Source organism: Cibotium barometz, chromosome 23 (genome assembly GCF_041138505.1).
Source record: "Cibotium barometz isolate CiBa-2024 chromosome 23, ASM4113850v1, whole genome shotgun sequence".
NCBI lineage: Eukaryota > Viridiplantae > Streptophyta > Polypodiopsida > Cyatheales > Cibotiaceae > Cibotium > Cibotium barometz.
Window position 1 is genome coordinate 56,592,851 of NC_141068.1, and position 16,577 is coordinate 56,609,427.

Below are 16,577 nucleotides of genomic sequence, written 5' to 3' on the forward strand. Positions count from 1 at the left end.
TTTCTGCCTTTGTAGACGTTGCTGGCAAAAGCTATAGCTGGAGAGGCTGGCGTTCCGTTCTACCAAATGGCTGGGTCTGAGTTTGTGGAGGTGCTTGTTGGTGTTGGAGCTGCTCGAGTACGAGATCTGTTCAAACGAGCAAAGGTATTTTTGATGTGAGCTTGGAGATGTTCTTCTTATGTAGGTATCCAACATTGGCTGCATTGAGAAAATACTGGCGGGCTTTATGTGAGTGGTAACACCCTCCGCCTGTGGACGTATAGATCTAATCTCTCTCAAAAACAACTGCACTGAAAAACATGCCTTCTCTTTATGTTTTTTTTTTTTGGAGAAAAGATCCTTTCATTAGTTATATAAAAACGCCCATAGGGCTACAAAAGATCCTCTCTTGCTCATAAGAAAAACAGAGAAGTGAACAAAGCAAGGCAGCCTGGGAGACTCTCCCTAGGTGCTGCAAAATACAAGCATCAGTACAAAGAACTGAGGGGCTAAATCATACAATAGGAGGGGAGAAAAGCCAAATAGGTGGCCTATAATGCCAACGGGGGGATCCCGCGTGAAGGGTATAGAAAGGGCCGCTGCGCCAGGTGGTGTGAAAGGCCTGGCGCCGCAAGATCGCCTCATCCGAGTCGCCTCGGATGCGGTCATACTGTCCTTGTAGGGTGTGGATCAACTCCTGCCAAATCCCCCGTACAGTCTCTGCTGGAGGCTCCAGTCTCCCCTCAAAGGCCTTGAAATACCGGGCCCTCCAGGTGAACCAGATGGTTCTCCTGTGTCTAGCTGGCGGACGAGAAATCTGGTGACGGAACAAGGCGAGGCTGGCCCCTAATGAATCTGATGGCCTGACTGTCCTGCTCCATCTCATAGCCCATAGCAGGTCCTGACGAAGTCGACCAGGCAGCGGCACCCCACGTAAACATACCCTCTGGAGAGAGGGGGGCCAGAATACGCAGCATCCATAGCCAAATTTGCTGCGCCTGAGGGCAATCCCATAGGCAATGTCTCTGTGTCTCCGTAGGGTGGCCGCATCGGATGCAGGTCGCCGGAAGACCGCTGAAAACAAGCCAGGTGCCAACTGCTGAGCCCCTGTGGGCGACCAGCCACTGGAAAGTTGAGATCCTGCGGGCCTGTCGACTAGCCCAGAGCCGGGCCCAAAAATCCTCCAGGAACTCGTGTGAGAGTCCCTGTAGTCGCGAGTGCCCCGCTGCCGCTGGAGAGACCATCCTCCTCGCCGGCAAAATATGCCGCCCCAGCCGAACAGTATACTGGAAAAAGGTGATCTCTGTGGCCTCAAGGGATGCATAAGGATCATGCCACTTGTACTCCCCAAGGTCCCACTGTAGCCGGGCCAAGGGGCGCGGTGCATATGCCCATACGGGCCAATCCGGGAGCACATCTGCAAGGTATGGGTCAATATGCCACTTTCGAGAAGCGGCGGCCACTACCCGTATCCTCTGAAAGGTGCACTCTGCAACCAACGGCGACTCCACCTCCACTCTCTGAAGTCTGTCCTCATCCTGAATCTCATAGTGCCATCCTCAGTGCAAGCTCTGACAGCAATCAGGATCTCCAACTGTATAAAGGCTCCCATCCACCGGGGGCCACTGACTCGATAGGCGTGAACCATTCCTCAGTGAGTGCCTCCTGAATATCATCCCTCATAATCAACCCCCCTCTGAAGTGACTCAGCCTCTCCACCTAGATCTCCTCTGGGAGACTGCAGAAGGCTTGCCAGTCTCCAAAACTGCGTGCTGGGCCTGCCGCCAAAGGTCCCCAGGCTAGAGGAGGCCGAGAACCCAGCACATGACCTTGCTCTGTGCGAACCGCTGGGCTCTAGATGAGCGGCTGTCTGGCCCGCTCCTCAACACAAGAAGGAGGTCGCTAAGAGAGCCCCGGTCTCAGCAGCTCCCAAGCTCTCAGGATGCTCAAAGCAAATCTGTCCTCCCATCCTCTACTTACTGAGGCCTGTCCTCCTCATCTCTATGAAGATCCATCGAATCTTTGGTGCCCAAGTGCCCCTGCTGGGGGAGAGCCTGAGCCTGCAGCCGCTGCAAGAGAAGCTCTTTCCAAGGCTCAGCGCTTGGAAGAAGCCCCCGAACAATGAGCTTCACCAATAAGGCTCTACTCTGATCAACTGGATCTATAATGCCCAAGCCTCCCTGAGCAAGCGGAAGTGTAATAACTGCCCATGCAACCTTTGCCCGGGCTGGCTGACCGTCCCGCCTAGACCGCAGAAAGTTCCTGATCAGCCTCTGTACCTGGCTGATACAAGAGCTCGAGAAAATCCAGCAAGACGTATTGTACCACATGGTCGCTAACAGCACCTGATTTGCCACCACCACCCTCCCAGCCAAGGATAGTCGAGCTGTACTCCAATACAAAAGCTTCTTCCGAATGCTCAGAAGAAGCGGGGCAATCTGCTGCTCAGGTGACAAATCTAGTCCAATCTGGCATCCCAAATACCGCACTGCTGTGCCAGGAGGAATCCATCTAAAACCGGGGTCCGGGCTCCATGCCGGAGTGGGAGCGCTGCTGATCCAAAAGGCCACTGTCTTGCGCCAATTGATCAATGCTCCCGAAGCTGCACTAAAAACCTGGAGTGACTGCTCTGCCCGAAGAAGATTGGCCTCTTGGCCATGCAAAAATAACCCCGTGTCGTCAGCAAACTTAGCATCGAGCAGGTCCTCCCCCCGGGACTGGGAGCTGGAGTCCTCTCAAACCAACCTCCTCTGTCGTCAAATACATGCTCATAGCCTCCGCAAAGAAGAGAAAAAGAAAAGGGGCGAGGGGACACCCCTGAGACGGACTGATCTAGTCAGCTCAAAACTCGGCCCCCGTCTTCCTGCAATCAACACGTGGCTACGAGCTGTGGAATACAGAGCCGCCACCCCTCTAATCCAACCTGGCTCAAAGCCGAGGCGAAGCATAGTGCCCTCTAAGAAACCCCAATCGACTCTATCGTATGCCTTCTCAAAATGGAGAAGCATCACGACCAAGTCCTCACCAAGAAATCTAGCTCGGGCTGTCGCCTCCCAGAAGGTGAAGATGTTGTCAAGGATACTGCGCTCCTTGACAAATCCTGTCTGGGTAGCATGAATCAACTCCCCCAGGAAGGGCTGGATCCTCAAACTCAAGCCTTTGCTAAGACCTTGTAGATAGTATTGAGGATCGTAATAGGTCTCCAATGCCGAATATCATTTGATACTTCCTCCCCCTTGGGGATAAGAAAGATCAAGCCCTCTGAAAATCTCTGTGGCATCACCCCAGTGTCCAAAACATACTGAAAGCCCCTGCGGAGGCCTGGCCCCAAAAGGTCCCAATAGCGCATAAAAAAGGCAGGTGTCAGTCCGTCCTCCCCTGGGCAACTATGTCGCGGCAGGACCCTCAAGGCCTCAGCAAGCTCAATCTCTGAAAGAGGCGCACCAAGAACTGTACGCATACGATCTGTGACCCTCCTCTGCACATGGGCCCACACAGTCTGTCTGCAAGTATCCCGATCCTCAGTGGCTGGCTCCGCTGAAAGCAGGTCTCTATAGAATCCAGTGGCAATGGCTCCGATCTCTCCAGGCTCAGTAGCTACCGATCCATCCGGCCTCCCAAGCTGACGGACTCCTGCTCGAGCATGGCGGGGTCCAGTAATCTCAAAGAACTCCCCAGTCACTCTATCACCAAGCTGCGTCCACTGGGAGGCCTGATGACGATAGTAAAACTCATGTCTCTGCTCCTCTGCCTCTCTAACCTCCTGGCGTGCCTGGCTAAGCTGGGACGCCACCCACTCACATGCAGGCTGCTGCTCCTGAAGGCGCTGAAGCGAAGCAAGGCTGCGTCTCAGCCGATGCTCCCACGCGCGAATCTCTCCCAGCCGTGTCAAAGCTGCACAGCGTGCAGAAAAGAGCTAAGCTCGATGAGTCCCTGGGCACACTGGCCTGCTGCATCCTGGTCAGAGTACTGACTATCATGCCAGATCCTCTCAATGTCCTCAGCGAGACTAGGATCTGTAAGTACCCTCTCTGGGATCCTGAAGTGCAAGCTGGGCTCCCGTGTCCTCTCCTCCAATGTCAAGATAACTGGCGCATGATCTGAAAATGAGGTGCCAGCCAGAATGCCAACGGAGCCCTCTTGCTCCCCTAACCAGTCGCCCACATAAAAGCGATCAATCCGTGATAGATTAGTCCCTCCCTGCCGGCGATCCGACCGAGAGAAACTAAGACTGTCCTGAGAGCGGGAGAAGGCCCCATGCTGCCATGCATCAGTGATCCTCAGTGACATGCAAAACCGGTCCCAAGCTGCAAGCTCCGTGCCGTGCACTGTAACATGACTGCCTCCCACCCTATCGGCCGGGTCCTCAAGCATGTTGAAGTCTCCCCCAACACACCAATGTGCGGCCTCTGGCAATGCATCCGTAACCTGGGTCCAGAACTCTACTCTGGCACTAGCATGGTTGGGCGAATAGACGTTGAGCACGCCCAATAGCTCATCATGCATCCTCATAATGACATACTATGCTCTACCAGGCACAATGATCCCTCGATCCACAATGGCCTGCCGCCATACATCTGCAATGACCATGCATACTCTTCCCTGTCCACCCAAAGGACCAAACCGTGCAGACCAAAAGGTGTCCCATCTACCAGGCATCACCGAACCATATCTCCGGATCCTGCTCTCACCTAAGTGGTGCTCCTGCATCATCAAAATATCAATGCTGTCACCAACCAGGCATCTCTGAAGCTCCTGCCTCAAGCAACCACGATAGCGTATAAAATGTGCTCCGCCAAGGCCCTGTACATCCCATGAGATGATCCTCATGGATGACCTGCTGAGGTGGATGCTGTCTCAGCCGTACGGCGGACCTTCGCAAGCGGCTTGGATGGAGAGTAGTCCCCATCCGAGCGGCTGCGAATCTGCCCACCCGGTGTAGTGCAAGAATCACGGATTAGGCGCCAGTGGCTGTGGCCCATGGCGACTGCCTTCCGCTCTGACAAAGCAACCTCGTGTATACATACATATCCATGGTCGTGTGCTAAGTCTGCCACTGCGAACGACCAAATGACGAATCCCTGAGGCGTCCACACTCCCGGGATCCAAGAAAAAGTGAGCCAACTCCCATAGTCGGCCTATCACATCTGTCACCTCCAGATCGCTCACATGGTGAGAAAACTCAACTGCCTGAGTCTTCAAGGTGCTAAGAGCGAGCTCCAGAGTCCACTCCCGGTCACATGGGCCACAGAGATGGAACGAGAAGGCCACCGCTGAATCAAGTGCCTCCTCCCCGTGGGCCGGAGGTATCACTACATGAACTCGGATGGGTGCTGGCTCATGGGGGTCCTCTGCTCCAAAAAGCCGTGTGAAGGAGTAATCAAAAGCCTCCGAGCGCTGTCTAGTGCCGAGGCGACTCAGCCGACTGCGGATAGATGATATCTGCGGATAGATGATATCCGTGAAGCCCGAATCGGCATGGTAAGTCTCCTCTGCGGTGCTCGATCAAGATCGGTGCTCAGAGCCCTCCTGACCTGCAGGTGAACGCCAGGGGACTGCGAGGGCCTCCTGGGGAGTTGAGGCGGGCGGGGGGGGAGGAGGATGGGGCGAGGGAGGTGGAGAAGGAGCCGCTGCCGAAACCGGAGCGGGGACGGGAGGCGGCGAAGGTGGAAGCGAGGCGGTATGGGGGCATGGGGGTGGGGGGGGGGTGAAGGAGGGGGTGCTGGCATCTCCTGGTCCTCAGTTGTCGCAGGGGTCTCCTCCTGGAGGGGAGAAAAGCTGTTCCTCACGGGAACCCAGTGATGCTGAGACTGTGGCTGCTGCTGCAACGGTCTCTGCGCGTGCTGCAGCGGCTGTCTCCCTCGACGGCGCCCCTGTCTAGGCTGCCACTCTGAGGTCTCTGTGGCCTGAGCAGGTGTCCCGGAGGCTGCCTGCCGAGCTGCATCTGTGGTGGGCGGGCCATCAGGGGCTTGCTGCTGCGGTGAAGGTCGGGGTCTCCTGCGAGGGCAAGCCTTGGCAGATGACCGACCTCCCTACAAATAAAGCACTGGTTCGGGAGCCCCGAGAACTCCACTCTCTGATCAATCCATCCCCCTCCTATCCTAGGTAGCTGAATGACCTTCGGAAGGGAGGAGATGTCAGACACCAAAACTCTGACTGAAGCTAGCCCAGCTGCTCTGGCCACCACTGAAGCTGCTGTGGGGCCAGTCTCTAGCACCGAAACCACCAATGCTCCTAGCCTAGGAAGGAGCGGAAGGTACTCCCGGCGGAGTCCAGGGAAGCAAACTGTAACATGGAAAAGGCGCTCTCCCTGCTCGGCCGCTGCTGGGTCAAAGCCATGCTGCCAAGGTCTGAAGAAAGCCCGAGCACCCCTGATGTCAAGGGGACTCATGGCTAGGACCTTGGCCACGCTCTGGGCTATCTCGAACTCGATTTGGTAATGTCGATGGCCCAGTAGCTGAACGTCTAGGATCTTGCCCACATCAGCAAGAAGGCGGGCCTGAAGAAGATCCCGGATCTCCCCTCTGCTGGGGCGAGTGCCGAGTATACGGCAGATGGTGGAATGTGCCTGAAGGCGTTCCACCTCTGCGGCGAGGCTCGCTTCCTCTTCCGGCGAAAGAGAAAGCCTGATGGGGGTGTCCTCAGGGGCGGGCAAGGGGGCTGCGGATGAGTCCCTCTGAGGTGGGGCGGGAGGAACCTCCATCAGAGTCTGAAGCTGTGTCGAAGGCGGAGCGGAGACGGAGAACCTGCAAGAACCGAGCTGCACATGAGGGGGAGGTGAAAGGTAAAAAAAATCCCTTGGGGGCGGAGAAAAACAGAAAGAAGAGGAGGGGGGGGGGGGGGGGGGGGGGGCGGCGAAGACGGAACCCTAGGGGGGGGGCGCGGAAATAGCACGAAAAAAAAAGCGGGAGAGGGGGAAGCGAGAGCTGTGAAAAGGGGGGGGGGGGCGAGGCGCTGAAGAGGAGGGGGTGGGGCGCGAGGGCGAAGAGCTACGGGAGGGGGGGGGGCGCGAAGGCGAAGTGCAGGGGAGGGGGGCGCTTCAGCGCAGGCAAACCAGGCTGGGGGGGGGGGGGGGGGGGGGGGGGGCGGCGCAAACCTGAGGGCAGGCGGAGGGGGGAAAGCACGAAGGCGGGCAGGGTGAGGGGTGTGCAGACAGGAGCGCGAGCGGGGGGGGGGGGGGGGGTGGGGGAGCGCGGAAGCTTCAGCGAGCGTTCTGATTATTTCGCCTTCTCTTTATGTTGTTTTCTCAATACTATACTATGCAGGTTAATCGCCCATCGGTTGTATTCATTGATGAGATTGATGCGCTCGGGGCAATGTAAGTGACCAACTCAGGGACTAAGATCTCTTCTGTTTTCAATTGGTCTTTCTGTTCATGTATCCTGTCGCGCTGTGTCTCATACAGGCGGCAGGGAGGAGATGGGGAGGAACTAGAAGAATATAATGCAGGCTCACAGGAAAGAGAAACCACTCTTAACCAGCTTCTGATAGAGCTTGATGGATTTGACACTGGCAAGGGAGTTGTCTTTCTTGGTGCTACCAATCGCATGGATATGCTTGATCCGGCTCTTCTTCGTCCAGGAAGGTTTGATCGAAAGGTAAAGTAAGGCTGCTTTGTTGGTCAATGCCCTTCTGTTTTGCATCTGAGTAAGACTTATTCAGATACTTATCATCCTCTAACCTCCATCTGTCACTCCTTCCACCTCCAACTTCGTACTCCTCATGTCTCCTCCATGTAGTAATCTAGTAGTAGTTTGCTTGTGAGTAAGACTCACTCACCATTCTCTAACTTCCATCCATCATTTTTGCCTCATAAGACAAAGATGCTGCTTGTTGCAGATAACAGTCAAGCCTCCACGTGCAAAAGGCAGGCTAGATATCTTAAAAGTTCATTCAAAGAACGTGAAGCTGGCTCCAGAGGTCAATTTATGGGCCGTTGCCAAAAATTTGCCAGGTTCTTTTGCCTTGCATTCTATTTTTCTTCAACGGGAAAGGTGTGAGAATAAGTATGTAATGGCTTCTTTTCTTCCTATTTCAATAGTTCTGTACTCTGGCCCTGATGTTCTCGTGTCTTCTTGACAAGACCCTTGGGACTCCTCTTGGTCTCCACTAAGGGATACCCTCCACAAATGATTCACAAAGTTTTTTAAGGCTATTTTATAGCATGGTTCCCTCTTATGGATTATTGTCCTGATCACTATTCGTGAAGGCAGGTTGGTCAGGAGCTGAGCTAGCTCAGCTATTACAGGAAGGTGCCATGATGGCTGTAAGGAATGGACATCATGAAATTCTCCAAAGAGACTTGGATCTAGCAGTTGATCGTATCACTGTTGGTCCGAGACGTTTGGGAGTTGGGCGTGGGCTCGCTGTGCACCGAAGGATGGCAACACTTGAAGTTGGTTTGGCTATGACCTCTCACCTTCTTCGTCGCCTGGAAGGTGCTAAGCTGGAATACTGTGAGCGCATATCAATCATCCCTCGTGGCGAGGTTCCTCCTGTTTCTTCCTCCATGCTGCTTTCTTTGGTTCTAAGAGCTTTGTGCAGTGGAAGGCCTTATTTTGACCAGGCAGTTTTCATGAAATCAAGTGAAATCTTTCTTATCTATTTCTTTTCCATGCCAACCCTGTAGACACTCTCTCGCACAATTTTCGAGCGGCTTGATGATGAGGCGTATTTTTTTGAGAGGCGACCACAGCTTCTGCACAGAATGCAGGTCATTTTCAATAATATGCATGCACACACAGTACACTGCAATAAAATGAGGATCCTCTTTCTTGAACAATCACATGGTAATTTGGAGTTTCACGTGAAGCAGATTTTCTTAGGAGGAAGAGCAGCAGAAGAAGTAATGTATGGCAGGGATACATCCAACTGGTCTGTGGCATCTTTGCGTGATGCCTCATGGATGGCTCGAAAATTGATAACCATGTAGGCATCTTCTTGATCCTTTTAAATCATTTGAACAGTTTTCTGCACTGTACAACAAATTTTGATTTCCAGCCATCTAGTTTGGTATAGTCTAAATAGCGGGGTTCCTTGTGCTCTCCTATCATTTAACACTAGTCTAATGATATTTTCAACAGGCTTTTATTCTAATTGCTCAATATCCTATTTTGTTTCATTGCAGATGGAACTTGGAGGGACCAATGACTGTCCGAGGGGAGCACCCTGCTTGGAACCATTCCCCTCGCTTTTCAGGGCCGCCTCTAGATTTTGAAGGATGGCTTTATGATGACTATGAGTTCACAGAGCCTACTTTAAATTATCAAATGGACAATGATATAGCAAAACATAGTGAAGCCTTGGTTAAGAAAATGTATATGAAGACCTTGACGATGTTGCAACAACACCAAGCTGCTTTAGCAAAGGCTATCTATGTGAGTTTATTATTGTTTATAAGCTGGAATTAATCCTTTTGCATCAAAAGCTGTTTCTTTACAGTATGCAATGCTATCTTTTCATAATCCTTGACTCATACTCATTTTGCTTATGTGTCTCCTACTAAATTATAACCTGTCACAACTAATAACCCCCTCTCAAGTCTCCAGTGTGTCAGTGTGCAGGAAGTGAAGTCTTTTCCTATATATTCCTTTGTTCAAACTTCATCCAACTGAAAATTGTCAATGCAAATACAAAGTCCCATATTTATTAATCTACAACCACCTTTATTGTCCTATATATCGTAGAAATTCATATGACGTCGAATGGTGGGCTTTTTTTCTCACCTCACAAAATATTGCCGTATTGATTTAAGAATTTGATAACACGAGTCTCTCTAAGGAATTGCCACACCTCTGGCAGGGCCCTCAGCTTGTGGGCAATCCTTTATTTTTGGCAAGTATCGGCCTCTTCTGGTCTTCGCCCCCAGGAGGACTCCATGGCAGCCATTCCGTCTCTCCCGACTGAGGCCGCCGTTACTTGCCTTTCTTTTTCTGAAGTGGACCTGCAGCTTCTCTCTACGATTGTCGCATCCCTAGAGGCCTCTACTCTGGTATGCAAGATTGTCGGTAGCCGCCCCGCTCGTGGTCAACTGAGAGATCTTCTTCAAGCTAGCCTCCTAGTTGTGCTTGCAAAGATCGCAGACATTCATCCTTGGGGCGTGGCTACTATTAGGTTGAGTTCAACTTGCCAATGGCGTCTGATCTTGTCATGCAGCTGAGCCCCGTTGCATTGGGTACGGCCTAGGCCTTCTTTGCACGGTGGCAGCACGACTTCAACCCGGCATCCAACCCTCTCGCTGGAGTTTCAGGCTTTCTCGTGAGAGTGTGCCTTCCAGGCCTCAAGAAGGAATACCTCCCTCTTCTCCCGGTTATTGGTGGTGCCATCGAAGATTGATGGAATCCCCCCCCCTCCCCACCGTTGCCTTGGCCCTTGCATGAGCGGCAGTGATTCCATCTCTTTACATCTGTGTTGCCTCGCCAGATACTGTGCCTCACATGATATCTATTCCTAGCCTTTGGGGCGACCCCATTATGTAGCGAGTGGAGTACTCTAGCCTTCCAGGCCAATGCTTCATTTGCAGACAGATGGGACATCTGGCCAGAGCTTGTCCTCGGCGTTAGTCTAGGTGACCGCCCCCGGTGTCCCCCCTTGCCCTCCCCCCCCCCCCCCCCTTTCGCTCAGATCTGCACCAGGGGGTTGAGGGAGGAGCAGGTTCCCAGGTAGCGGAGCACCAGGTCCCGACCATGGATGATCCACCTGCCGGAGAGTGGTAGACGGTTGGTCCCTGCTTGGGCCGCCCGCCAAGCACCAGAGCTAAGCGCCGCCGCTGTGTGCGCTAGGCTGGCAGTGTGTAGAAGGATTTGGTTCTGTCATAGAACCGTTACGAGCACTTATCACAGCACCCCGCCCATAGATGGTGGGGCCTCTCCAGTCATGGAGAGGGTCCCTCCCCCCCCCTCCCCACCCGATTTGGTATCCGATTCATCGTCGCGACTCCTCTTCTGGCCCTCAGTGCCCAGGGGAGCCGGTGGACCCCACTCTCTCTCCGACGAGCCTCTCCCAGCAGCCTTGCTCTCCGATGGATGCCTCTCAACAACGTCCCTGTCCAGCCTCTCCGCCTTCCCGCTCCCCTTTGCCGCCTCCCCTGTCTCCCCCGTCCCCTCCCCCACCCTCACCACCGACTCTACCCACAGCCGCTCCGTCTACCCTTTCCTCTTCATCCGAGTCCACCATCCTCCCCCCCCCCCCCCCCCCAAGATTTTGGGCAGCCTATGGATTATAGTTTCTTCCATTGTCTTTCGACGGAAGGGATAGACATGTTTGAGGAGACTATAGCTCCTATTCGGATCTCTGTGGTCTTCCACTACTCGAGACCCTCTATGCCAGATAATGGCGTGATGGTCTTCCCTTCCCCCGTGAGTGCAGCCCCGAGGACAGAGTGGGGCCCAGAGTTGGTGGCCGTTGCCATTTAGGGCCAGGCAGTTGAGCTATCGCAACATCTTCATGATCTCCGCATCAACTCATCTATGACCACTGGCCAGGATGGAGCTTGGTGGATCAGCCCAGAGAGACTAGGACGGGGAGATGGTGACCTCGAGCCTGGAGGTGCTGCTTTTTGTGTTCATGCATACCTCTATCGCAGTATCTCTCCCCCCTTCTTACAGGTATCTTCTTTGTGATTGATGTAGCACGGAGTATGCATACTCTCGCGCTTGGACAGATTGGCAGCACATGGAGGGCAGGATCCGTGCCCACTTTGCAAGACTTCATACCAGGACGGATTGTGACTATTCACCGTCTGAACCCATGCCCAAGACTCTTCGAGTGGAGGGTAGTTCCAATAGTTCTGCCTGACATAGAGATTGATATGAGGATTATCTCTTGGAACATTCGGGGTTCAAGGGGGCCTCAGTGCATTCAGAGACGAGGCGTCCTTAGAGGAGAGCTTCATGGGGCTATGGTGGGGGGACCTATCAACATTTTTTTCCTCCAAGAGAATCACCTTGCTGAGGGGCGCACCCGCCGTTGCGGGAATATTTTACTAGGTAGGAGTCATACTTTTTGGTCTCCATCATTCGGCCCTTCAGGGACGCAGGGAGGAGTGTGTCTTTCTGTCAGTCAGCAGCTCGTCGGTGACAGGATCAGGAGTCATAGTTCCAGGGTGTGCACAGTGGGTTACCATTTTGATTGGTGAGGATAGCGTTGGCTTCCTCAACATTTATGCCCTAAATGCTGTTGCAGGTAGAGCTCTCTTTTGGAGCACTGTCCGACAGGCCCTGTCCAGGCTTAATTTTGGTGCATGGGCGGTGACTTTAATATGATAGAGGCAGTAGAGGATAGACTTGGAGGTGCCATGGCCACAGTCTCAGAAGTGGAGTACTCTGCTTGGGAGGAGATGATACTGATTCTTAGGGGCAGGACCCTTGGCATCTTCCAGAGTTTGGGCGTAGCCTTGGGAGTCTTAGCTTTCTCTCGATTGGATAGGAGGAGCATTGGCCCCAACCGCTCTCGGCTGGATAGGTTTTACATCGATGAGTGGGCTTGCAATCGTGGGGGCATGGTTGGTATCTTGGCAGGCACTACTTTTTCAGATCATGCCCCAGTTATTTTTTCCCTAGAGGACCCATGGAGGCATGATAGGCATGCGAGCTCCAGGATTCCAACCAGCTTCATTTAGGACCCCGAGATCTGCAGCCGGATTGAGCAGATATGGGTGGGACTAGACTTTTCCTCTGGCTCTGCATCATGGTGGCGTAGGGGAGATCAGTGTTTTCTTACTGGAGGCAGCCCAGAGTAGATTGGAGAGGAGTTTGAGGAGGGGCCTAGCCTCTTTACAACGTCTTCAAGAGAGTAACCCAGATAGCCCGTGGATAGAGAGTCAGCTTGCTACCGCCTGCACGGAGATTTGATACATTGAGGAGAGGAAGGTGGAGTACAGATACCATGCTAAGGCTTCATTTTGGACCCAGGCCGGTGACAGAGTTGCATGAGATTTCTTTGAGATAGCTGGCCGCCACAGAAGGAGAGACAATATTCACAGGTTGTGTGGCCAAGATGGAGCTATTGTTTCTGATCCCCCCCATGTGAGAGCCATCGCCACAGATTTCTTCCGATCTCTTCTCACTGGTGCCCCATTATCCCCCCAGGTGATGGACATGCGCAAGAGGGTATGCCGGCACACGAGAGAGGTTGTTCCCCCCTCCCTTCGGTCTTTCTTATTGACCCCTTTCACTTCAGAGGAGTTGGCCGAGGCGGTGATGGCACTACCCAAGGGCAAATGCCCGGGGGCGGATGAGCTTCTTGTCTCTTTCTTTCTTCGCCATTGGGACCTCATGGAAGGTGGCCTTCACGTTGCCTTCAATGGGATTATGCTCATAGGCGCCATGCCAGAGGGGCTCTCAGAGGGCTTGATAGGCTTGATTCCCAAGGAGGGTGGATAGAGATTGGAGATCCGACAGTGGTGACCCATCACTCTCCTAGGGACAACCTATAAGATCTTGGTCAAGGCCATCAGCAGGAGACTTCAGCCTTTTCTCCCAGACTTCCTCCACGACACTCAGACTGGCTATGTTCAGGATCGGAGCATTCTGGACAACATCTTTACCTTTTGGGAGGTGACAGCTTTGGCCATGATGCGGCAACAAGACCTCATTATGCTACTCCTAGACTTTGAGAAAGCTTATGACAGGGTGGATTGGAGCTTTCTGGAGGGCACAATGGGCCGGATGGGATTCCCCATGGAGTGGATTCGTGGAGTCTCAAGACGTTACTCAACATCACATAGCCATGTTCTCATTCAGGGAGCTCGAGACGACAGATTTCCCCTTTCCCACTCGGTTAGACAGGGCTGTCTTTTGGCACCATACCTCTTCCTATACGTCATCAAGGCAATGAGTAGTTTTGTCTCCGCCCAAGAGACTGGGCTTCGGGGATTGTGTCTTTCCCTCCGCACATAGGAGGAGCTACTGGACTCAGAGTTTGCATACGACGCAATAACTTTCCTTGCAAGAGATGTTGGGAATCTCCAGAGATTCGCAGAGGTGATTGAGATTTTTTGCCGCGCATCAAGAGCGCAGATCAACTAGCAGAAGTTGTGTGGTTTTTTGGTGGGGTCAGCACCCATCCCGACTTGGCGACCAATCGAGGCTTTCTAGTGGATCGCGAGGGGCACTCTAATCCGTTGTCTCGGTTGCCAGGTTGGCATTGATATCTCTCTCGAGCAGTAGCTCGCTCTGCTTCTTCTGAGTATTTGTAAGAAGCTTTTATATTGGAGCTTGGCGAGGGTGGTGGCGAACTAGGTACTGCTAGTAGCCACCATGTGGTACGTCACTTAGTGCTAGGCCTTTTCTTGGGCATGTATTGGCTAGGTATAACGCTTGATCCAGAACTTCTTGTGGGCCGGAAGTGACGGGAGGCTAGCTAGGGCCAAGGTGGCATGGAGAGTGATCATTCAACCACGTAGCAGAGGGGAGCTTGGCCTCATCGATCTTGCTATCTAGAGTCGTGCCCTGTTGGGCAAGCTGATTATCAGAGGACTCCTCCCCGGTGGTGAGCCTTGGAAGGATTTCCTATTGGCTTGGATTTCAGCCCGCCCTCCGAGCCTTGGGGGCAGAGTACTAGATGGATCTTCACAGAGATGCGAGCGCGTGGTTTTAGCCCAACGTTTGAGGATAGATTTGTAGCCAGTTTACTTCGTGCTTGGGATCATCTCAAGCCATCCCTGAGACAGATTGTTCCAGTTGCCTCAGAGGAGCAGCTTTGGCAGCCTTTGGTTTGGAATCCCCCTGTTTACCCAGTGGCCACATGCTAGGGGCCCCACCGCATGTATCTTGGGGCGCCTTGAGCATGGGACTAGCAAGGTCTCTTGGAGATTGGATTGCACACATGTAATTACCTCAAGAGGAGCAGGAGAGAGGCCTGACAGGGATCCGGGGTAGAGATAGGCTCAGCATCGACTTTGACTCAGCTATTCCTCAGGAGTGGCTGACTCCTATTCTAGACCCGTTCCCCCCCCCGGTGTGGCTAGGCGTGTTTACCAGATACGATATCCTCGTGGCGGTCCATGGAGCAGATGAGGATAGTAGTCTGCTCACTTTTTCTATTGGATCCCATGGTAGACTAGAGAGATCAGAGCTTCCCTTGGAGGATTTCAGAGGCTGCACCTTGCACAAGGTGAGGGTGATTGGTTTTCGGGCACATGAATGGCACATAGATCCAGCACCAGCCAAGGTGGCCAAGGAGAGACTATGGTGGCTATGGATTTGGGAGTGTCGATCTCTCACGCGGCTGCAGTGGGACCCGAGAGAGTGGACGTGGCATGATCCGGAGGATAGGGAGGGGACTCTAGATGCCCCCTTCTTTTCATATAGAGCACGGCTTGGTCATAGTATCAGCAGCACACTGGTAGTCTCAGGGCCTATCACAGCGCTTCCTTTTAGATTTCTGGAAGAGGCTTTGGAACAGCTTTGAGCCTAGGAAGATCACTCTCTCTTTGGCTAATGGCACAGAAGAGTTTGGCGGGCGGTACTTGGCTGGCAGTTGGCGCTTGTCAGTAGTTTGCCCGCGGTGCGGCCACCCTCGGGAGTCTCAACGACATTGCCTTTGGGATTGCCCGAAGGCTCAACAGATTTGGCAGTGGATTCTCCATATCTTTGGTATGGACATGGCATCGACCCGGATCATCACTTGGGGCACTGTCGCTTGGGCCATCGAGGGTGGACTGTGAGGGCTTATGAGGAGGATGGGGGAGGACTAGCCCTTCAGGTCTCTCACCATCATATTGTAGCCAGAACAAGTCACAGCCCCACCTACAGGTGATTGGCAGCCAGGCTCATGCCAGAGATGGGAGATTTGCAATAGCATAGCAGCTTGGCACATTTGGCGTGCTAGATCCAGCGAGGCCATCGAGGGTACCCACACTCCGCCGGGTGAGACCATCAGGAGCATATGGCTTGATATCATTTAGACCCTCCGTGGTTAGTGGGGGAAGCTACAGGGAGGCTCTGACCGCATGCAGAAATGGCGGGAAGCTTTCTTGAGACTTTGGAGGCATGGCCCCTTCCTCATAGATAGAGGTGGTGACCCCATTTGGCATTACAGACCACCAGTGTGGTTGTTTCTTCCCCCCCTCCCCATGTATGAGAGCCTTCTCCTCACAGAGCGGCCAGTCCGTCGGAGGAGAAGCAACTCTTCCTTATGATCATTATATTCCCGCCCTTAAATGAGACGAGTTTGTATGTAGCCCTTCATGGTTGTATCTAGGCCTTTGTGGCTGTTTTTTCTTTAACTAATTGAAGGATCTTTTTCTCGGAAAAAAAAAGAATTGCCACACAAATTTTGGCTTGATTCAATCTTATGTGCATCACATGTGCTTTGCAGGTAGGTGCATGACCTGGAGTGGAAACAACTCCCATGTGAGTCCCAGTCCGGGATGAGTCAGCAAGGGTTCCACTCTAATTCTCTAAGGTTAGGTGTACAAGTCCCGTACATGGTCTTGGTCGGGTGTGCATTGTTGTGCACTTGACGCGGTGCCCGTCTGTAATGTGAGTCACCCTCTGTAATGATGTCAGGTGTTCCGGGTGTTCGGCTTGTAGCTAGGTGCCAGGTACTTGGATGACGGGTCTTAGTAAGCATGTAGGTGCATGTAGGAGAAGGGG

The 16,577-nt window shown here is 53.2% G+C and overlaps 1 protein-coding gene across 1 annotated transcript in view; it reads left to right on the top strand.

Moving 5' to 3' along the window:
- Positions 1-16,577, top strand: part of FTSHI1 (FtsH extracellular protease family) — a 106,465-nt gene that overhangs the window by 60,081 nt on the left and 29,807 nt on the right. Inside the window, exons 9-16 of the mRNA XM_086817697.1 lie at positions 16-144; positions 7,245-7,297; positions 7,385-7,577; positions 7,819-7,933; positions 8,193-8,467; positions 8,609-8,692; positions 8,795-8,907; positions 9,107-9,356. Coding sequence (XP_086673823.1) covers positions 16-144; positions 7,245-7,297; positions 7,385-7,577; positions 7,819-7,933; positions 8,193-8,467; positions 8,609-8,692; positions 8,795-8,907; positions 9,107-9,356 — 1,212 coding nt within the window. The remainder of the gene's footprint in view (positions 1-15; positions 145-7,244; positions 7,298-7,384; positions 7,578-7,818; positions 7,934-8,192; positions 8,468-8,608; positions 8,693-8,794; positions 8,908-9,106; positions 9,357-16,577) is intronic.